Below are 24,170 nucleotides of genomic sequence, written 5' to 3'. Positions count from 1 at the left end.
CAGACAACAGCTTATCACTGACTTTGAGCTTTGACTGGGTTTCTCCACTGTGTGGATTCTCAAATGAGGATCAAGGTGCTTTTGGTGACTTTTTCCTGTTTGTTCTTCTTGCTCAAGGCACAACCTGTTCTGAGATTAAATGGGTTTGTCCTTCCTCTCTTTTGTAGTTTCCCTTATTCCTTCTGGATCTATCCAGATTGCTCAAGACCTCTTTCACCTCTTTGTCCCTCACTTCTCCTTGCGATGTGCTACGTTGTTCTCCTTCGTCGTCAACCTCCTGGACTGCATCTAATGGAAAAAAGGAGAAAACAATTAGAGCTGTGTACTGCTGGGTTCCAGTTCTGAATCCCAGAACGAAAGTGCGCTGGTTCGGACCAAAGCACTCTGGATCTGAATCGGATCCGGATCGGTCTGAAGCAGGTGTAAATTGTGATTCTTATTATCCGTATGATCATACCATGATTCTATTTCAATCCCTCCTTTGTTTCTCTTTCAAGGAACTCAGAACATCTTCCACAGTCCTGCTCCTCTCCATTTTATTTTTTCCATCTTCACTGTTGTTTTGTTAACACATCTTCTCATATTCTAATACTGACTTGGATAGTAGGTCTGTCCTTGCTTAGAGAAACCTCCTAAATCACAAACAGCTCTTCACCCAAATGAGACAGCCACAGAAGGGACACATCAACATGGAGACGAGGTCCTGTGACAAATCTAGAAGCCAACATTATCCCTAAATCTACTCTGGCAAAATGACTGCAGGTCCAAAAATCACCAGCCATATTCACCTGCTCATCTTCTAACAGAATCTTTCAATCAAATGCCAGCAATGCCCTCCTACAAATGAAGACATAGACGCAAACATTGCATCAGAATTGGCAACATTTAGAAACTAGTGGGAGATCATTCTACATTTTCCGGACAGTCTTCAACTGACCAGAAAGCCAAATTAGAGAGCCAGTGAGTTGTAGTGGCTACAATGTTGGACTGAGAATCGGGAGATCTGGGTTCTAGTACCCACTCAGCCATGGAAGCTCACAGGTTGACTAGACTCTCAGTCCAACCTACCTGGTGTGATTGTTGTTGTGAAAATAAAATGGAGAAGAGGATTATATATGCTGCCTTGGGTTGCTTGGAGGAAAACAGACATAACGTAAATGTAATAAATAAATACTTAAACAAAATGATGTCAGCCAGAAAGCCAAGCATGAAATTGCTAATCAGTAAGTATAATTTTAATAGTGTGGCCTAGAGGGAGATAATGGTGTCCTGATTGTTCTCAAATGTAAAACAACTGTCAGTTTTCTCTTCATATTGATATGCTCTACTTGTAATTGTAACAGAACATCCTTTTGGATTTCATGTCCACTTAGCTGCCAAGCGCTGATAATTCATGCATCTGCTGCAGCATGTTCATATAGCACGTCAGTAAGAAATTAACATACTCTAAAAGCACTCCCCCCACCCCACCCCACCCCACCGATATAGAATTTAGAAGCCAGTTTCAATATTTAGCTTTGCACATCTTTGTTCCTTTCACTCTGAAAGATTTAACACACCAGTTCATTTCAAAACCTCAACGTACACCTTTGCTACACTTTCCTTTCTGTTTGGAGGACTCCAAGCAGCTGTTTCCACAAAGCATGACCTTAGACAGGGGCAGTGTAAAGGGGGGGGGCACGGTCTAGCACCAGCCAAGGGGCCACCAAGACCCACTGGCAAGAGCCTCCCTAGACCTGCTCCTCCTCTTCTCCTTGGCAACCTCTTTGTTCACCTGCCTCTTGAGAAGGAGGAGCAGGAGATGCCACGGCCTTCTCACCGAGTGATGCCCTGCCTGCCAAGCAAGTGGTTTTAATGAGGAGGAGCAGGAGGAGGAGCTGCTGGTAAAACAGCCAGTAAGAACATAGACTCACAGAGGGGTTCTTCTGTAAAGCTCCTCAAAAACCTGGAGGCATCACTGACCTTAGAACATCAAGAAAATAACCCTCATCCTCAGAAAAATGAATGCAGATAGCAGCATGGACTGCTTGCTTGGCCTTCAGAAGCAGGATCTATCCCTTCCACCCTCCTTTTAACTTGCCTTCTCACTCCAAGCTGAGTACCAGGCTCAGATAAATGGGTCCAGCTGTAGAACATTCCTATAGAGTTTGCAAGGGCTACTGGGAAATGGAGTTCAGTGCAAGGAAAAACCAACTGCTGGGGGGGTGGGAAGTGTGATCTAAAACTGTTGAATCTGAGGATAGTATTTCCAGTCTTTTTCATGTCTATTCATTGTGTTGCTCTTCTTTCATTGATATACTTGTAATAAGGATTTTTGAAGGCAATGAGAACATTACTGTATATTTACTGTTTTATACTGTATGCTTTTATCTGTACACCGCCCTGAGATCTTAATTATATAGGGTGGGATATAAATGTTTTAAATAATTAAACATTAATCGGGATCAGATTGTGGTCCATGTAGCACAAGGACTTTCTCCTTCTTTACTCCCAATCTCTGGAACGAACTCTCTTTCCACCGATCCCACCACTCTCTCTGCATTCAGGAAGGAGGTCTCGACACACACTCTTGTAACATCCTTTTCCAATACCTCATGGCATTAAATGTGCTTATTTCAAGTTTGTGTTGTTACTTTATAAAGGTGGAATGGAAAGGCAATAAATAAAGACACAAAGCAATAGGCCAGCACCCCACTTCCCACCGTGGCTAATCCAGTGCCTCTCCAAAACACCACCAATGCCATCACCACCGTTGGTTGCTCCCAGTTCCTTGCGCTTAGAGATATATGATCCCTGAACATGGAGGTTCTATTGGCAGTCACACCTCAGGAACCATTGTGGTGTAATGGTTAGAGTAGTAGCTGAAAAGGAGAAGTTCCAGGTTCAAGTACTTAGTTGATCATTCAATTCCCTGGGTGACCTTGGCCAAGTTACTGACTCTCAGCCTGATCCACCTCACAGGGTTGTTGTGAGGACAAACTGGAGGAGGGCTTCTTTATATATGCTTCTTTAGGCTCCTTGGAAAAAGATCTTACTGGGAAGAAACTAGGGATAGAATTAGGGCTCAGTGTAGGTAGTCCAGCTGTCTGAAATTACCTGGTTATTATGTCTGCCTTTCAGCTCTTACAGTTTTGAAGAATGAGTATCTGTGTAGATTCAGTTCAGATGTAAAATCCTTTCGCTATTAAAAATACTTGTCCATGAAACATTTCAATTTCTTTGTTTCAACTTTTATAGTTCTTTTCTTGTTTAAATACCTATGTCTAATAGCAGCCCTCCCACCCCCACTATCTAAAAGTGATTGCAGGTGTCCCAGACTTTCCACCCCTAAAAATAAAATAAAATATGTTTTCATGGAGGCAGCCAGGAAAATAAAGATTGCAGGGCAAACGCAGACCCTCTCCATCCTGCCGCAATTAGATGTCCGGAGGAACTGCAGGCAGGAGCAATTGGATGCAGTCAGAGGAGTGGAAAGCGTGAATTTAATGGAGCCTCTTTCTTGCAACTTCCAATGTCTTCCAACCAATGGAAAGGACCAAAAGAAGTACGAGGACATTATTTTGCCTGTTTCCCCTTCCCTGCGCACACAGGGCATTGCCAGTCCAAGATATCATTCCTTCCAAGTCTGAAAGGTGCGAAATGACCCTCGGCTTCAATGTATTGACGATGCACTCCAACCGTTCTTTCCCCAGAATAAAATCCCACCATGTTCCCTGTCATTAAGGGGCTCGGAACTCTGTACAAAATGGCAGCTTAAACGTCCAACCCGGGACCATTCTTGTTGAAGGAGGCAAAATGGAATCAAAACTATGAAACAGAGAAAACACACACACAACTTTATTAGTATTCAAACACATTAAAAGTTAACAGAAGCCATATAAAAAGCAGCCAGAGTGACTGTACCAGTTTTCCATTTTAATAGCTTTAAAACATTTCACACCTTAATATCTTCTGTCAGTGGATTCAGGATTCCCCACGTTGACCTTTTGAACCTTTAAAACATGGGCAAATAATCAAAAGAACCCTCAACACAATTAGGGCATTTCTTCGTAGGGCTCCTACTAGGGATGGGCGAACACATCTGGGTCTGGGTGCTTGTCTGGCCATGCAGGTGCTTGACCCATGTGACCGCAAACACACTGTGGCTGCCCATCTAGGTCCGTTGTTGGATGCAGGAGGTGTCCCTTGGAACCTTGGATCCAGTGAGCGCCTGAGACATCCCTTCTTACAAAATTCTGAACAGTTAAGAGATTTCCCTTCTATCTGCTCTCAAATGGATGGAGGTTTGATTTGTGATCCAAACAATCCCTGTGGTGTGCCTACAGTTGTGTGGTCTTTCTCCTGTATGGACACTGAGATGTATCATAAGGTTGGCTATACAACTGTATTTCCCCCCACATAATAAACATAAGTAAGGAATCCCACATGTGCACATTTTTTGTTCTCCAGTAATTTCTGAACTCTGAAATCATCTTTACGCACTGAGCATTCATGTGACATATCCGGTTACAGTACTTTCCTAAAATGATAAAACACAGTTAATAAAAACAGTTCATTAAAAGGTACGATTAATACAGCCAATGAATCACTGAAGCTGAGGTCGGTTCTCCCATGTATCACAACCCCTCAAAAGGCCATGCAAAAGGCCCCCTTAAGCATGGATCTCAACTGAAAACTTACTTATAATGTGAGGATCAAATGGGAGAAGATGGGGCTCATTTAATCTGAAGCATTGGGATAGAGACCGAATATTTGACAGTGATTCGAGGTTGGGATGGGGCTTCTGCTTCTACTGTCTGCAGTCTCATGTCCAAGAAGGCTGAACTCATCATCAAAATATGTCCATACAATGAGGAGATTTGTATGGTCACTCCAGTTTATGGACATCATTCTAAAGTATTGCAAGGTTTGCTAGGTAAGTGAACATTTCCTCACACACTGAACATTTTTAGGGAGTCTCCCGTGTATGAGCTCTTTGATGTCTCACAAGCTGATAACTGTAACGGAATGTTTCACTGCACATAGAACATTTATAGGTTTTCTCCCCTGTGTGAATTCTTTTGTGCGAAAAAAGGGATGACTTCCAAGAAAAGCTCCTTCCACATCCTGCACATGTATAAGGTTTCTCCCCTGTGTGAATTCTTTCATGTCTTGAAAGTGCTGATCTATCAGTGAAGCATTTTCCACATGTCATGCATTGAAAGGGTTTTTCTCCTGTGTGGAGTCTTTTATGGCTGGAAAGTGCTGATCTATCAATGAAGCATTTTCCACATGTCATGCATTGAAAGGGTTTTTCTCCTGTGTGGAGTCTTGAATGCGTAATAAAGGATGCCTTCCAAGAAAAGCTGTTTCCACATTCTTCACATTTATAGGGTTTCTCCCCTGTGTGAATTCTTTTATGGCTGGAAAGTGCTGAGCTATCAGCGAAGTATTTTCCACATGTCAAGCATTGAAAGGGTTTTTCTCCTGTGTGGATTCTTGAATGTGTAGTAAGGGATGACTTCCAAGAAAAGCTCTTTCCACATTCTTCACATGTATATGGTTTTTCTCCTGTGTGGACTCTTTCATGTGTGGTAAGGACTGAGCTATGCCTGAAGCTTTTGTCACACCATGAGCATATAAAGGGTTCCCCCCTTGTATGGCACCTTTGATGTGCCATGAGATTTTGTTGTTTTTGGAAGCACTTCCCACGTGCTGTACACATATATTGTTCCTCCCTAGAATGAATTTGTCGATGACATCTTGTAAGTTGTGAACTTCATTGAAAGGTCATTTCGCACACCAAAGATTTGTGACTTTTCCACTCTGGGTCGACCATCGGACCCTTAACAGTTGTTTTGCTCAGTCAACCCTTTTCACTGACTTTGAGCTTTGACTGGGTTTCTCCACTGTGTGGATTCTCAAATGAGGATCAAGGTGCTTTTGGTTTCTCTTTCCTATTTGTACTTCTTGCTCAAGGCAGAACCCGCTCTGAGATTAAATGGGTTTGTCCTTCCTCTCTTTTGTAGAGTTTCCCTTCTTCCTTCTGGATCTATCCCAATTGCTCAAGGCCTCTTTCACCTATTCATCCTTCACTTCTCCTTGCGATGTGCTACGTTGTTCTCCTTCGTCGTCAACGTCCTGCACTGCATCTAATGGAAAAAAGGAGAGAAAACAATTAGAGCAGTGTACTGCTTGGTTCCAGTTCTGAATCCCAGAACCAAAGTGGGCTGGTTCAGACCAAAGCAGTCTGGATCTTAATCGGATCTGGATCGGTCCGAAGCAGGTGTACATTGTTAACACATGTTCTCATATTCTAATACTGACTTGGGTAGTAGGATTGTCCTTACTTACAGACATCTCCTAAGTCACAATCAGCTCCTCATCCAAAACAGATGACCCCAGAAGGGACATATCAACATAGAGTTGAGGTCCTGTGACAAATCTAGAAGACAATAATATCCCTAAATCCACTCTTGCAAAATCACTGCAGGACCAATCATCATCAGCTATATTCACCTGCTCATCATCTAACAGAATCTATTCTATCAAATGTCAGCAATGCCCTGCTACAAATGAAGACATAGACGCAAACGTTGCATCAGAATTGGCAACATTTATCAATCAGTGGGTGATTATTCTACATTTTGCAGACTGTTTTCCACTGACCAGAAAGCCAAATTAAAGAGCCAGTGTGGTGTAGGGGCTAGAATGTTCGATTGAGAATCAAGAGATCCGGGTTGTAGTCCACACTTAGCCATGGAAGCTCACAGCCTATGGGCCAGTCACAAACTCTCAACCTAATCTACCGGGCATTGTTGTGCTTGTGACAATAAAATGGAGAGGAGGCAGAAAATTATACATGCTGCCTTGGGTTCCTTGGAGGAAAACAGACAGAATTTAAATGTAACAGATAAGTAAGAACTTAAACATAATGATGTCAAAGTGAGATTCAAGCATAAAATTGCTAATCAGTAAGTTTGTTTTTAGTAGTGTGGCCTAAAGGGAGATAATGGTGTCCTGATTGTTCTCAAATATAAAGCAACTGTCAGTATTCTCTTAATTCTGATATGCTCTACTTGAAATTGTCACAGACTGCCCTCTTGGATTTCATGTCCACTTAGCTGCCAAGCGCAGATAATTCATGCATCTGTTGCGGCATGTTCCTATAGCATGTCAGTAAGAAATTAACATACTCTAAACCCACTCCACCCCACCCCACCCCACCCATATAGAATCTAGAAGCCAGTTTAAATATTTAGCTTTGCAGATCTTTGTTCCTTTCACTCTGAAAGATTTAACACACCAGTTCATTTCAAAACCTCAACATACACCTTCGATACATTTCCTTTCTGTTTGGAGGACTCCAAGCAGTTGTTTCCACAAAGCATGACCTTAGACAGGGCAGTGTAAGGGGGTGAATGGTCTAGCACCAGCCAAGGGACCACCAAGACCCACTGGCAAGAGCCTCCCTAGTCCTGCTCCTCCTCTTCACCTTGGCAACCTCATTGTTCACCTGCCATTTGAGAAGGAGGAGTAGGAGATGCCGTGGCCTTCTCACCAAGTGACACCCTGCCTGCCAACAAAGCAAGTGGTTAAAATGAGAGGGAGTAGGAGAAAAAGCTGCTGTTGACCCTGGCAATAAGAACATAGACTCACAGAGGGGTTCTTCTGTAAAGCTCTTCAAGAACCTGGAGGCATCACTGACTGCAGAACATCAAGAAAACAACCCTCACCCTCAGAAAAGTGAATGCAGAGAGCAGCATGAACCCCTCACTGCTTGCTTGGCCTTCAGAAGCAAGATCTATCCCTTCCCCCTCCTTTTAACTTGTCTTCTCACTCCAAGCTGAGCACCAGGCTCAGATAAATGGGTCCAGCTGTAGATCATTTGTATAGGTTTTGCAAGGGCTACTGGGAAATGGAGTTCTGTGCAAGAGAAACCCACCCCTGGGGGGGGAGGGAAGTGTGATCTAAAACTGCTGAGTCTGACGATAGTATTTCCAGTCTTTTTAATGTCTATTCATTTTGTTGTTCAGCTTTCCTTGATATACTTGTAATAAGGATTTTTGAATACTATGAGAACATTAATCGGGATTAGATTCAGGTCCATTTAGCACAAGGGCTTCCTCCTGTATCACTCTCAATCACTGGTACAAACTGCCTTTGCCCCGGTCAAACCATTGTCTCTGCATTGAGGAAGGAGGTCTTGACACACACTTTTGTTAGGGTGACCATATGAAAAGGAGGACAGGGCTCCTGTATTGATACAGCTACATAGAAAAGGGAATTTCAGCAGGTGTCATTTGCATATATGGGGAACCTGGGGAAATTCCCTCTGCATCACCACAGTTAAAACTGCAGGAGCTATACTAGAGTGACCACATACAAAAGAGGGCAGGGCACCTGCATCTTTAACTGTTGTGATGAAGAGAAATTTCACCAGGCTGTCCATATATACAAACGAACATGCTGAAATTGTCTTTTCAGTACAACTGTTAAAGATACAGGAGCCCTTTCCTCCTTTTCATAGGGTCACCCTACTTCTGTAACATCCTTTTCCAATATCTTATGTCATGAATTGTGGCTAATCATGTTGTTTGTTGTTGTTTGTTGTTGTCATTGTTACTTTAGAAAAGTGGTCTCGACTTGCAACAAATAAAGAAGCAATAGGCTTGAACCCCACTTCCCACAGTGGCTAATTCTGTGCCTCTCCAAAGCACCGCCAATGCCATCACCACCGTTGGTTGCTCCCAGTTCCTTGTGCTTAGAGATACATGATCCCTGAACATGGAGGTTCTATTTGCAATCACACCTTGGGAACCCTTGTGGTGTAATGGTTAGAATAGTAGCTGAAAAGGAGGAGATCCAGGTTCAAGTGGATACTTGACCATGAAGCTCACTGGGTGACCTTGGCCAAGTCACTGACTCTCCGCCTGACCCACCTCACAGGGTTGTTGTGAGGTCAAACTGGAGGAGGGCGATTCTATATGCTTCTTTGGGCTCCTTGGGAAAAGATCTTACTGGGAAGAAACTAGGGATAGAATTAGGGCTCAGTGTAGGTAGTCCAGCTTTCTGAAATTAACCTGGTTATCATGTCTACCTTTCAGCTCTTACAGTTTTGAAGAATGAGTATCTGTGTAGATTCTGTTCAGATGTAAAATCATTTCCCTATTAAAAATACTTGTCCACAAAACGTTTCAATTTCTTTGTTTTAACTGTTACAGTTCTTTTCTTGTTTAGATACCTATGTCTAATAGCCAGCCCACCCACCCCCACTATCTAAAAGTGATTGCAGGAGTCCCAGAGACCCGTCCCCCCAAATAAAATAAAAAACAAAATATGTTTTCATGGAGGCAGATAGAGAAATGATGATTTCAGGATAAATTCAGCCCCTCTCCATCCTGCCCCAATTGGAAGTCTGGAGGAAGTGCAGGCAGGAGCAATTGGATGCAGTACGAGGAGTGGAAAGTGAACGCTTCAATGGAGCCTCTTTTTTGAAACTTCCAATATCTTCCAACCAATGGAAAGAGCCAAAATGAGTGAGGAGGACATTATTTTCCCTATTTCCCCTTCCATGCGCAGACAGGGCATTGCCAATCTATGACATCACTCATTCCAAGTTGGAAAGGTGCAAAATGACCCTCGGCTTCAATGTGTTGAAGATGCACTCAAACCGTTCTTACCGCAGAACGAAGTCCTACCACGTTCCCTCTGCTTAAGGTGCTCGGAACTCTGTACAAAATGGCAGCCTCAACATCCAACCGGGGCCATTCTTTTTTAAGGAGGCAAAATGGAATCAAAACTATGAAACAGAGAAAATACGCACAGAACTTTATTAGTATTCAAACACATTAAAAGTAACAGAAGCCATCTTAAAAGCAGCTGCAGTGACTGTACCAGTTTTCCATTTCAATAGCTTTAAAACATTTCACATCTTAATATCTTCTGTGGGTGGATTCAGGATTCCCCACATTGACCTCTTGAACCTTTAAAATGTGGCCAAATAGTCAGAAGAGCCCTCAATCCAACCTGAGCATGTCTTGGTACGGCTCCTGCCTTGGAAATGCCCTCTTGTCATTTCTCTGGCAGAGGGGGAAAGTTCTCTTAAAGGAAATTTTTCATAAAATGGTACAGTACAATTACGCTCTTAAAACCATCCAGATAAAACATGCATGGAATAAGATCAGTGGTCCACACAGATAGCATTGCACAACTAAATTACTAAAAGCATCCCACTAAAACATTTAATGCAGCCACAGAATGTGAGGCAGGGAATTCCACATATAGCATCCACTAAAATGAGATCCTTTGATAAGAGATAATATATGGGCAGACACGGAACCATACTAGGGATCGGAGAACTCGTCTGGATGCTCATCAGGCCATGCAAGTGTTTGACCTGTGGGCTCACAAACACACTGCGGCCACCCGTCCGGTTCCATGAGGGGAGTCCATTGGACCCCCGGATCCAGTCAGGTGCCTGAAGAATCGTTCCTTGCCACATTCCGAACAGTGAAGAGATTTCCCTCTTATCTCTACTCTCAAATTAATGGAGGCTTGATTTGTGATCCAAATAATCCCTATGGTGTTTGTACACTTGTTTGGTCCTTCCCTGTATGGACAATGAGATGTATCATAAAGTTGGCTTTACAAGTGAATGTTTTCCCACATGATAAGCATATGTCAGGAATCCCCCGTGTGCGCATTCTTTGCTCTCCAGTAAATTCAGAACTCTGAAAACATCTCTACCCACTGGCAGTCATGACTTATCTGGTAATGGTCCTTTCCTAAAATGATAAAATACTGTTCAGCAATAAAAACATCTCATGAAAACGTAGAATACAGCTAAGGAAACACAAAAGCTGAGGTAGGGTGTCCCATGTATCACAACCCCTCAAAAGGCCATGCCAAAGCCCCCCCTCACGCATGGATCCCAACTGAAAGCCTAATTATAATGAGAGGACCCAATGGGAGCAGATGTGACTCCTTTCATCTGAAGCACTGGGCAGAGACTGAACAATTGAGAGTGATTCCAGGCTGTGATGGGGCTTCTGTTTCTACTGTCTGCAGTCTCATGTCCATGAAGGCTCAACTCATCAAAATATGTCCATACAATGAGGAGATTTGTGTGGTCACTCCAGTTTATGGACATCATTCTAAAGTATTGCAAGGTTTGCTAGGCAAGTGAACATTTCCTCACACACTGAACATTTCTAGGGAGTCTCCTGCGTATGAATTCTTTGATGTCTCACAAGCTGTTTTTTGCAACGGAATGTTTCACTGCATACAGAACATTGATAAGATTTCTCTCCGGTGTGAATTCCTCCATGGTCAGTAAGGTTTGAGCTCCGAGTATAACGCTTTCCACATTCTTTGCATTTATTGGGTTTCTCCCCTGAATGGCACCTTTGATGATGGATGAGGGTTGAACTCTCGTTGGTTTGCTTTCCACATTCGTTACACTCATAGCGTTTCTACCCTGTGTGAATTCTTTCATGTGTGGAAAGAGCGGAGCTACCCCTGAAGCATTTTCCACATGTTGAGCATTGAAAGGGTTTCTCTCCTGTGTGAATTCTTTCATGCATAGTAAGGGATTCCTTCCGAGAAAAGCTCTTTCCACATTCTTGACATGTATATGGTTTCTCTCCTGTGTGAATTCTTTCATGTTTAGTAAGTGATGTTTTCAGAGAAAAGCTCTTTCCACATTCTTGACATGTATATGGTTTCTCTCCTGTGTGAATTCTTTCATGTTTAGTAAGTGATGTTTTCAGAGAAAAGCTCTTTCCACATTCTTGACATGTATATGGTTTTTCTCCTGTGTGGATTCTTGAATGCGTAATAAGGTTTTCCTTCCGAGAAAAGCTCTTTCCACATTCTTCACATGTATATGGTTTCTCTCCTGTGTGAACTCTTAAATGCTTAATAAGTGATCCCTTCCGAGAAAAGCTCATTCCACATTCTTGACATGTATAGGGTTTCTCTCCTGTGTGAATTGTTCGGTGTTTAATAAGAGCTGAGCTTTCGGTGAAGCCCTTTCCACATTCTACACATTTATAGGGTTTCTCCCCTGTGTGAATCCTTTTATGGCTGGAAAGTGCTGAGCTATTAGCAAAGCATTTTCCACATGCCAAGCATTGAAAGGGTTTTTCTCCTGTGTGGATTCTTGAATGCGTAATAAGGTTTTCCTTCCGAGAAAAGCTCTTTCCACATTCTTCACATGTATATGGTTTCTCTCCTGTGTGAACTCTTAAATGCTTAATAAGTGATCCCTTCCGAGAAAAGCTCATTCCACATTCTTGACATGTATAGGGTTTCTCTCCTGTGTGAATTGTTCGGTGTTTAATAAGAGCTGAGCTTTTGGTGAAGACCTTTCCACATTCTACACATTTATAGGGTTTCTCCCCTGTGTGAATCCTTTTATGACTGGAAAGTGCTGAGCTATTAGCAAAGCATTTTCCACATGCCAAGCATTGAAAGGGTTTTTCTCCTGTGTGGATTCTTGAATGCGTAGTAAGGGATGACTTCTGAGAAAAACTCTTTCTGCATTCTTCACATGTATATGGTTTTTCTCCTGTGTGAACTCTTTCGTGTGTGATCAGGGCTGAGCTATGCCTGAAGCTTTTGTCACAGCACGAGCATGTAAAGGGTTCCCCCCTTGTATGGCACCTTTGGTGTGCCATTAGACTTTGTTGTTTTTGGAAGCACTTCCCACATGCTGTACACATATATTGTTCCTCCCCAGAATGATTTTGTTGATGACGTCTTGTAAGTTGTGAACTTCATTTAAAGGTCATTTTGCACTCCAAAGATTTGTGACTTTCCACTCTGTGTCGCGCATCGGCCCTTTAACAGTTGGTTTGCTCAATCAACCGCTTTTCACTAACTTTGAGCTTTGACTGGGTTTCTCCACTGTGTGGATTCTCAAATGAGGATCAAGGTGCTTACGGTGTCTCTTTCCTGTTTGTTCTTCTTGCTCAAGGCAGGACCTGCTCTGAGATTAAATGGGTTTGTCCTTCCTCTCTTTTGTAGAGTTTCCCTTATTCCTTCTGGATCTATCCAGATTGCTCAAGACCTCTGTCACCTCTTTGTCCTTCACTTCTCCTTGCGATGTGCTACGTTGTTCTCCTTCGTCGTCAGCGTCCTGCACCGCATCGAATGGAAAAAAAGGAGAGAAAACAATTAGAGCAGTGTACTGCTGGGTTCCAGTTTTGAATCCCAGAACCAAAGTGGGCTGGTTCGGACAAAAGCAGTCTGGATCTGAATTGGATTCAGATCAGTCCGAAGCAGGTGTAAATTGTGATTCTTATTATCAGTATGATCATAACATGATTCTATTTCTATTCCTCCTTTGTTTCTCTTTCAAGGAACTCAGAACATCTTTCCCAGTCCTGCTCCTCTCCATTTTATTTTTTCCATCTTCATTGTTGTTTTGTTAACAAATCTTCTCATATTCTAATAATGACTTGGTTAGAGAAACCTCCTAAATCACAAACAGCTCTTCACCCAAATGAGACAGCCACAGAAGGGACACATCAACATGGAGACGAGGTCCTGTGACAAATCTAGAAGCCAACATTATCCCTAAATCCACTCTGGCAAAATTACTGCAGATCCAAACATCACCAGCTATATTCACCTGCTGAACTTCTAACAGAATCTATTCAATCAAATGCCAGCAATGCCCTCCTACAAATGAAGACATAGATGCAAACATTGCATCTGAATTGGCAACATTTAGAAACTAGTGGGAGATCATTCTACATTTTCCGGACAGTCTTCAACTGACCAGAAAGCCAAATTAGAGAGCCAGTGTGTTGTAGTGGCTGCAATGTTGGACTGAGAATCGGGAGATCTGGGTTCTAATCCCTGCTGAGCCATGGAAGCTCACAGTTTGACTAGACTCTCAGTCCAACCTACTGGTGTGGTTGTTGTTGTTATGATGTTCTTGTATAGTTTGTGGTTTTTTATGCCAATAAAGGTACATTGATTGATTGATTGATTGATTGTTGTGAAAATAAAATGGAGAGGAGGATTATATGTGCTGCCTCGAGTTCCTTGGAGGAAAACAGACATAATGTAAATGTAACAAATAAATAAAAACTTAAACAAAATGATGTCAACCAGAAACCCAAGTATGAAATTGCTAATCAGTAAGTGTGATTTTAATAGTAAAGGGAGATAATGGTGTCTTGATTGTTCTCAAAATGTACAGTAGGGTGACCATATTTTGGAAACCAAAAAGGAGTACAACATGGTCGCCCCCAAGGGGGCGTGTCCAGTACCAAGGGGGCATGCCCACCCAAACATAGCCTTGGTCACATGTCTGATTTTACAGCACACATTTAAGACAAATCTGTTCTACATAGCATCTTAATGTTAAAATCACTGAAATAAAGAACAAGTGAGAGATTCAATGTATCTGAAATTAACTTCACTCACTCCTACTTTTGTAGGTTTTGCTGTACTTTGAAGCTTTTGCTATGCTTTGTGTGATACAGTCTCCCCTTCCCTCAAATATCTTTTCTGACTGAATCTTTACTCATTGCAAGCTGCTGTTATTGTTAACAAGGTTTGCTACTGGCCCCAGATCTGTTTCAAATTTGGTATGGCTAAAGCTCTACCTAAAAGCTATCATGGTGCCAACTTTCAGCCCTTTATCTTTAAAAATGACAGTTAAAACAATAATTTTAAAACCTCATTTTAAAAAAATTCCTAAAAAAATCAATGGATGAACAGATCTGTTTCAAATTTGGTGTGGCTAAAGCTCTACCTAAATCCTATCAGAGTACAAAGTTGCAGCATGTTCATACAGCATGTCAGTAAGAAATTAACATACTCTAAACCCACTCCCCCCACCCCACCCCACCTTACCCATATAGAATCTAGAGGCCAGTTTCAATATTTAGCTTTGCACGTCTTTGTTTCTTTCACTCTGAAAGATTTAACACACCAGTTCATTTTGAAACCTCAACATACACCTTCGATACACTTTCCTTTCTGTTTAGAGGACTCCAAGCAGCCATTTCCACAAAGCATGACCTTAGACAGGGGCAGTGTAAGGGGGTGAACAGTCCAGCACCAGCCAAGGGACCACCAAGACCCACTGGCAAGAGCCTCCCTAGACCTGCTCCTCCTCTTCACTTTGGCAACCTCTTTGTTCACCTGCCTCTTGAGAAGGAGGAGCAGGAGATGCCACGGCCTTCTCACCGAGTGACGCCCTGCCTGCCAACCAAGCAAGTGGTTGTAATGAGGAGGAGGAGCAGGAGGAAGAGCTGCTGGTAAAACAGGCAATAAGTACAAATACTCACACAGGGGTTCTTCTGTAAAACTCCTCAAAATCCTGGAGGCATCACTGACTGTAGAACATCAAGAAAATAACCCTCATCCTCAGAAAAGTGAATGCAGAGAGCAGCATGAACCCCTCACTGCTTGCTTGGCCTTCAGAAGCAGGATCTATCCCTTCCCCCTCCTTTTAACTTGCCTTCTCACTCCAAGCTGAGCACCAGGCTCAGATAAATTGGGCCAGCTGTAGATCATTCCTATGGGTTTTGCAAGGGCTACTGGGAAATGGAGTTCTGTGCAAGCAAAACCCTACAGCTGTGGGGTAGGGGAAGTGTGATCTAAAACTGCTGAATCTTAGGATAGTATTTCCAGTCTTTTTCATGTCCATTCATTGTGTTCCTCTGCTTTCATTGATATACTTGTAATAAGGATTTTTGAAGACCATGAGAACATTACTGTATATTTACTGTTTTATACTGTTTGCTTTCATCTGTACACTGCCCTGAGACCTTAATGATATAGGTCGGCATATAAATGTTTTAAATAAATAAATAAATAAATATTAATCGGGATTAGATTGAGGTCCGTTTAGCACAAGGGCTTCCTCCTGTGTTTCTCCCAATCTATGGAACAAACTCCCTTTGCTCCGGATTCCCATCACTCTCTCTTCATTCAGGAAGGAGGTCATAACACACACACTTTTGTAACACCCTTTTCCAATATCTCATGGCATTAAATGTGGTACTGGACATGCTACAAATACAGAGATGAAGGAATAGGCCGGCACCCCACTTCCCACCGTGGCTAATCCTGTGCCTCTCCAAAACACCACCAATGCCATCACCACCGTTGGTTGCTCCCAATTCCTTGTATTTAGAGATATATGATCCCTGAAGATGGAAGTTCTGTTTGCAATCACACCTCGGGAACCATTGTGGTGTAATGGTTAGAGTAGTAGCTGAAAAGGAGGAGATCCAGGTTCAATTTCTTACTTGACCATGAAGCTCTATGGGTGACCTTTGCTGAGTCACTGACTCTCAGCCTGACCTACCTCACAGGGTTGCTGTGAGGACAAACTGGATGAGGGTGATAATATATGCTACTTGGGCTCCTTGGAAAAAGATCTTACTGGGAAGAAACTTGCATAGAATAAGGGCTCAGTGTAGGCAGTCTAGCTGTTTGCATTTAACCTGGAAATTATATATACCTTACAGCTCTTACAGTTTTGAAGAGTATCTGTGTAGGTTCTGTGTAGAACCCCCTTTCCTATTAAAAAATACTTGTCCTCGAAATTTTTCAATGTCTTTGTTTCTACTTTTATAGTTCTTTTCTTGTTTAGATACCTATGTCTAATAGCCAACCCATTGACCTTCCACTATCTAAAAGTGATTGCAGGAGTCCCAGAGTTTCCGAATTGGATGCAGTCAGAGGAGTGGAAAGTGAAGGCTGTAATGGAGCTGCTTACTTGTGATTTCCAATGTATTCTAAGAAATGGATGAGCCAAAAGGAGTGAGGGGACGTTATTTTGCTTGTTTTCCCCTTCCATGCGCAGACAGAGCATTGCCAGTCCATGACATCACTCATTCCAAGTCCGAAAAGTGCTATGTGACACTTTGCTTCAATGCATTGATGATGCAGCCCAACTTTTCCTGGAATGAAATCCCACCATGGACCCTCTGTTTAAGGGGTGAGGAACTCTGTCCAAAACTGCAGCCTGAATGTCCAACCCAGGACCATTCTTGTTTAAGGAGGCAAAATTGAATCAAGGTTATGAGAAAATACACACAGAACTTTATTAGTATTCAAACACTTTAAAAGGTACTTGAGTAATCTAAAAAACAACAACACAGTGCAGCGACTGTAGCAGTTTTTTTATTTCAATAGCCTCTAAATCCTTTCACATCTTCATATCTCCACTGGGTGGATTCAAGATTCCCAACATTGACCTTTTGAGCTTTTATAACTTGGCCGAATAATCAGAAGAGCCCTCAATCCAACCTGAACATTTCTTGTCAGGGCTCCTGTCTTGGAAAGACCTTCTTGTCAAAAAAGAAAGACTTGCAAGACATAACATCAGTGAACCAGATAGACAGCGTTTCACCATTAAGGAATTAAAACCATCCCTCTAAAACATCTAATACAGCCACAGAACACGAGGCAGGGAATTCCACGTATCACATCCACTAAAATGTGGATCCTTTGGTGAGAAATAAGATACGAGCCGAAAATGAATCATAAGGCAAACTCATCTGGGTCCAGATGTTTGTTGGGTCATGCAGGTGCTTGACCTGTGGGTTCACAAACACACTGCATCTACCCATCTGGATCCATGAGGGGGACATGGGAGAAGCCAACGGACCCTTGGATCCATTCGGGTGCCTGAAACATCCCTTCTTATCTCATTATGAACAATGAAGAGATTTCCCTGCTATGACTATTCTCAAACAATCCCTATGGTGTGTGCACTTGTGTGGTCTTTCCCTTTACTTGCTCTCCAGTAAATTCTGAACTCTGAAGTCATCTCGATCCACTGAGCATTCATGCGACATATCCAGTTACAGTACTTTCCTAAAACGATAAAATACAGTTCAGCAATAAAAACATCTCATAAAAACGTAGAATTAATGCAGCCAATGAAACACAGAAGCGGAGGTGAGGTGTCCCAAATATGAAATCCTCACAAAAGGCTCTTCAAAATGCCCCCTGACGCATGGATCCCAACTGAAAGCCCTCCTTATATGGTCAGGATCAAATGGGAGCAGATGTGGCACCTATAATGTGAAGCGTGGGCAGAGACTGAACATTTGACCATGATTCCAGGCTGTGATAGGCTTTCTGTTTCTACTGTCAGCAGTCTCATGTCCATGAAGGCTCAACCCATCATCAAAATGAGGCAATTTGTATAGTCACTCCAGTTTGTGGCATCGTTCTAAAGTATTGCAAGGTTTGCTTGGCATGTGAACATTTCCTCACACAGTGAACATTTCTAGGGAGTCTCCTGTGTATGAGTCTCCCGTGTATGAATTCTTTTGTGTCTAAGAAGCTGATAACTGAAATGGAATGTTTCACTGCACACAGAACATTGATAACGTTTCTCTCCTGTGTGAATTCTCTCATGTACAGTGAGGGATGATCTCTGAGCATAGCACCTTCCACACTCCTTGCATTTATAGGGTTTCTCCCCTGAATGACACCTTTGATGATGGACGAGGGCTGCCTTCTGGTTGAATTGCTTCCCACATTCATTACACTTATAGGGTTTCTTCCCTGCATGGATTATTTTATGTCTGGAAAGCGCTGACTTTGTAGTGAAGCATCTTCCACACGTCGGGCATTGAAAGGGTTTTTCTCCTGTGTGAATTCTTTCATGCTTAATAAGGGATGAACTCTGAGAAAAGCTCTTTCCACATTCTTTACATGTATGTGGTTTCTCCCCTGTGTGAATTCTTTCATGTTTAGAAAGGTCTGAGCTCGTATTGAAGCATTTCCCACATGTTGAGCATTGAAAGGGTTTCTCACCTGTGTGAATTCTTTCATGGTTAGTAAGGGATGAACGATGAGAAAAGCTCTCTCCACATTCTTTACATGTATAGGGTTTCTCCCCCGTATGAACTCTTTTATGCCTGGTAAGGTTTGCGCTACACCCGAAGCATTTTTCACACCATGGGCATTTAAAGGGTTTCCCCCTCATATGGCATTTTTGATGTGCTATGAAATTTTGTTGTTTTTGGAAGCTCTTTCCACATTCTGTACAGATATACTGTTCCTCCGCAGAATGAATTTGTTGATGTTTTGTAAGTTGCGAGCTCCGTGTGAACGTCATTTCGCACTCCAAGCATTTATGACTTTTCCCCTTTGTGTCAAGCGCTGAACCTTTTACAGTTGGTTTGCTCAGAGAGCCACTTTTCACAGACTGTGGGCTTTGACTGGGCTTCTCCTCTGTGTGGCTTCTCAATTGTCTCTTTCCTGTTTGCTTTTCTTGTTCAAGGTGGAAGCCACTCTGAGTTGAAATGTGTTTGTCCTTCTCTTTTGCATAGTTTCCCTTCTTCTTTCTGGATCTATCTGGATTGCTCAAGACCTTTTTCGACACTCCACCCCTCGCTCCTCCTTGTGATGTGCTAGGATGTTCTCTCTTATCCTCACTCTCCTGCACAGCATCTGTTGGAAAAAAAAACAAGAGAAAACAATGAGAGCAGTGTAATGCTGTGGTTCCAGTAGGACCTAAATGCAGGTATTTTCCCAGTCTCCATCTCAAGTTGACCAATGCAGCTACCCAGCCATGTTCCCTGAGTCTTTTCATCTGCCAGATGGATAAAGCAAAATCTTTAAACCCTGACTCAAAGGAACTTCAATATCTCATGAGAGAATAGCCAAACCAAGAGAAATTCAGAAGTTTGATTTCTAGATCCAATACACGTGTCTCACTTATTATCGGCATGTGCAACTGTTAACACTGTGGCCTCAGCCTTTTCCACAAGGAATGGGCTCACACACTTTGTCCACTGGGTATAGTTCCTGCTTGACTTCTTATTCATGGGGGGATTTTGCCTCAAGCTCTTTTCATACACTATGTATGTCCCTCATTTGGATCAGTAACTACTTGGAGTAGGGGGTTGATTGGGAGGCCCATTCCTTTCCCCACAAGGGATGGGATCATCTAATTCCTTCTCTCATCTAGTTCCCTTACTGATGACTTCTATGGTACAAGCAATACTTTCACCCTATATTTCTCCCCCATCATCCACCTTTTCTTCTTCTGGAGAAGTAAACTACAGCAGCACAGACCAACTTGGCAGGTTTTACATTAAGAAAGTTAGAGATGATTTAGTTGCTGTATTGTGTATTAAGAAAAAGCCAATAGAAGTCAAATTGGGTAGCTTTACCTGACTGAACAGCAATTTTCAGAGAAGGATGCTGCATCTTCCAGCGAGATAACATCTTCTTCCTCCACTGAATAGGTCTGAAGGTGTTCACAGGATGCATTGTGCCCTTCCTCACAAGGAATGGGTTCTTCTTCTGCTGGGTGGGTTTCGTACTGACATTCTGCTTTCCCCCCACTTGCTGGGGTCGTTTCTTGCCCTCTGCATGGGAAAGGTTCTCCATCAATGCAAAGGACTCATGTGGACCCATGTTTTCTTTTTATTCTGACCCATATTTCTCCCCAACACTTCTAGTCATCTCCTCCTTGTCTGTGGAGATTCCCCTCCCTAGGACTCAGCCACTTATTGCATGCCCTAGTCCTGTAACTCCAACCTAGTCCCTTCCTGTACTGTTTGTGTCCCCACTGGGCCATAAATGGAATGGTCAGAGTCCCTGATACAGTCTGGAGACCAAAGCCTGGGAAAGAAATATTCCAAAGCTAAGTACCCCTGAGCTTCCTGAAGGGAGAGAAGGAGCTAGAGCTGAATCCAGCTCAGAAGGGAGCTTCAGGGAAACCCAGAACCCAGGCACAAAAAGGCATATCTATATCACGCATGCACCCCTTTACCTGATGGTCCGGCCTCATCATCTTCATCTTTCTGCTTTGTTTCTGTACTCCACGACCTCGGCTCAACATCAGACACAGTCTGGCTCGACACAGAAGAACTCTCAGCCAACTCTACAAGTTCTTCATGAAACTGGGGAGAAGAACACTTTCAGGTTACAGTGTCGTGACTGATGATGTAAGGCCTAATCCTGTCCTCGATTGTGTAATTTATGAAAGCTAGTCTCCTCTGATGCCTGAACCCCCTACTCCTGCCATATCTCCTTCTGCCCCAAGCACATCTTTACATCACCAGGACTTCCCTCACCCTCTCAGCATCCACTCACAACACAAACCTACCCTCAACCATTCAGAAACTCACACACTCCATTCATCCAGCCAATCACCCACAGCCAACCTAGCGCAGATTACAGCTTGTTGTTATAATCAGCCACCCTGGACACTATCATTCCACATGACAATAACCAGCCTTTCGTCTTCGTGATAAGACAGCATTTCACACAGTTCTATTTCTCTTTTTCATCTTCATCAGGTGAGGCTGTGGATGTACTGAACCGGTGCCTGGCCACAACAATGGACTGGATGAGGGCTAATAAACTGATACTCAATCCAGACAAGACTGAGATGCTGTTATTGGGTGGTTCTGCTGACCGGATGGAGGGTGTTCAACCTGTTCTGGATGGGGTTGCATTCTCCCTGAAGGAGCAGGTTCATAGCTTGGGGGTTCTCCTAGAACCATCTCTGTCACTTGAAGCTCAGGTGGCCTCAGTGGCATGATGTGCCTTCTACCAGCTTCGGTTGGTGGCTCAGCATACGCCTCCTTCCATATGTACCTGCCCGGACCTTAAGATCATCTAGGGGGGCCCTTCTCCATGAGCCCCTGCCAAAGGAAGTGAGGCAGGTGGCTACTAAGAGGAGGGCTTTCTCCGCTGTGGCACCCCGGTTGTGGAACGAGCTCCCCAGAGAGGTCCGCCTGGCGCCTACACTGTACTCCTTTCGTCACCAGCTGAAGACCTTTTTATTCTCTCAGTATTTTACACTTAATTTTAACTTAAATTTAAATTTTACTGTATTTTAATCTTATATCAATTTTGCTGTGTGGTTTTTATCCTGGTTGCGCCTTTTATACTGTATTTTGTATTTGTGCTTTTAACCTGTTGGTTGTTTTATTATGGTTTTAATTTTTGTGAACCGCCCAGAGAGCTTCTGCTATTGGGCGGTATAAAAATGTAATAAATAAATAAATAAGCAAGCAAGCTATGCCCCTATCTGGACAGGGATAACCTAGCTTCAGTTGTCTATGCTCTGGTAACCTCCAAGCTAGATTACTGCAATGCACACTATGTGGGGCTGCCTTTGAAGATGGTTCGGAAGCTGCAGCTTGTGCAAAATGTAGCGGCCAGAGTGATAACTGGGACCAGAAGGTTTGAGCATGCTTGCATTGGCTGCCTCTATGTTTCCAAGCCTGATTCAAGGTGCTGGTTTTAACCTATAAAGCCTTACACAGTTTGAGACCACAATGCCTGAAGGAACGCCTTTCCCAACATGACCTACCGGAACACTACTTCCAACATCTAAGGTCCTCCTCTGGGTGCCTATTCCGAGGGAAGCTTGGAGGGTGGCAACAAGAGAGAGAGAGAGAGAGGGCCTTCTCTGTGGTGGCCCCCCAACTGTGGAATGATCTGCCTGACAAGGCCTGCCTGCCGCCCACATTGTTATCTTTTTGGTACCAGGTCAAGACTTTTCTCTTCTCCCAGGCATTTAACAATATGTGATGAGGCTACATCCAGTTTGTTAGGCTCATTAACTTTTTAAAAAGTTGTTTTAAATGTACATTTATATTGTATGTTTTTGTAGTTTTAAATTTTTGTATATCGCGTTTAAATGTCTTAATCTTATGGAAACCACCCAGAGAGATTCGGCTACACCATGGTATACAAACGTAATAAATAAATAAAAAAATCTACTCCTTTAATGAAATCATTCCTACCCGAGGTTCACAGGGTTCTTCTCCTGACTCTTCTGTTCCCTCCTCTGATCTTGGGTCTGCGGACTTTTGGTGCTCCATGGGTCACTTCATAAAATAGACTTATGTTATGGTTGACTAGAAGTTCATTCATTTAGACTGCTGTGCTCACCTAATGCCTAGAGAAACAGTGACTGAAATCGGAATTAGCAGGAATAAGAATGATTCCTACCTGGAAGCAAATAAACATTTGCACGAGTGATTTGTGATTATTATCATCAATATGATCAGAACCCTATACCATTTATATTCCTCCTTTGTCCCTCTTTCAAGGAACTTAGAGCAGCTTCCACAGTCCTGCTCCTCTCCATTTTATTTTTTCCATCTTCACTGTTGTTGTTTTTAAAACATCTTCTCATATTCTAATAATGACTTGGATAGTAGATCTGTCCTTGCTTACAGACAACTCCTTAATCACAAACAGCTCCTCACCCAAATGAACAGGTCACAGAAGAGAGACATAAATGTAGAGATGAGATCCTATGACAAATCTAGAAGCCAACATTATCTCTAAATCCACTCGGGTGCTCAAGAGGCAGCTGGACAACCATCTGTCAGGGATGCTTTAAGGTGGATTCCTGCACTGAGAAGGGGGTTGAACTCATAGAATCATATAATAGTAGAGTTGGAAGGGGCCTATAAGGCCAGCGAGTCCAACCCCCTGCTCAATGCTGGAATCCACCCTAAAGCATCCCTGACAGATGGTTGTCCAGCTGCCTCTTGAATGCCTCTAGTGTGGGAGAGCCCACAACCTCCCTAGGTCACTGATTCCATTGTCGCACTGCTCTAACAGTCAGGAAGTTTTTCCTGATGTCCAGCTGGAATCTGGCTTCCTTTAACTTGAGCCTGTTATTCCGTGTCCTGCACTCTGGGAGGATCGAGAAGAGATCCTGGCCCTCCTCTGTGTGACAACCTTTCAAGTATTTGAAGAGTGCTATCATGTCTCCCCTCAATCTTCTCTTCTCTGGGCTTTCTTCTCTTCTCGATGGTCTTAGAGGCCCCTTCCAACTTCTCTTCTCAATGGCCTTAGAGGCCCCTTCCAACTCTACTATTCTATGATTTTATGAAATTGCTGCAGGACCAAACATCATCAGCTGTATTCACCAGCTTATTTTTTTAACATTTTTTTTAACATAACAGAAAACCAAGCAAGAGTCAGGTTCATTTTTCTCTCTTGCTATTAAGGCAGAAGCAAAGGAAGCACACCTTTCACAATCTTTGCAAACAGCCCACAGAACTTTGGCTATGAGGAGGTATATAAATGTAATAAATAATTTTTTAAAAAAATTCTCATTGTCAGTACGATCATATTATTCCATTCATATTCGTCATTTGTTTCTCTTTCAAGGAACTCAGAGCAGCTTCACAGTCCTGCTCCTCTTCATTTTATTTTTTCCA

The 24,170-nt window shown here is 42.8% G+C and overlaps 1 protein-coding gene across 1 annotated transcript; it reads right to left on the bottom strand.

Moving 5' to 3' along the window:
* Positions 1 to 112: 112 nt before the first annotated feature.
* On the bottom strand, positions 113 to 22,814 carry LOC134395700 (zinc finger protein 493-like). The gene is given in 9 exon segments (XM_063121863.1): positions 113 to 288; positions 5,356 to 5,477; positions 6,076 to 6,131; positions 11,232 to 12,713; positions 13,061 to 13,120; positions 18,383 to 19,419; positions 20,145 to 20,342; positions 20,750 to 20,879; positions 22,737 to 22,814. Coding segments are annotated over 9 exon segments (3,339 nt in total).
* Positions 22,815 to 24,170: the final 1,356 nt, after the last annotated feature.

The sequence above is a fragment of the Elgaria multicarinata genome, chromosome 3 (genome assembly GCF_023053635.1).
Source record: "Elgaria multicarinata webbii isolate HBS135686 ecotype San Diego chromosome 3, rElgMul1.1.pri, whole genome shotgun sequence".
Classification (NCBI taxonomy): domain Eukaryota; kingdom Metazoa; phylum Chordata; class Lepidosauria; order Squamata; family Anguidae; genus Elgaria; species Elgaria multicarinata.
Note: the sequence above shows the minus strand (reverse complement) of the source record. Positions and strands in the feature narration are given on the sequence as shown.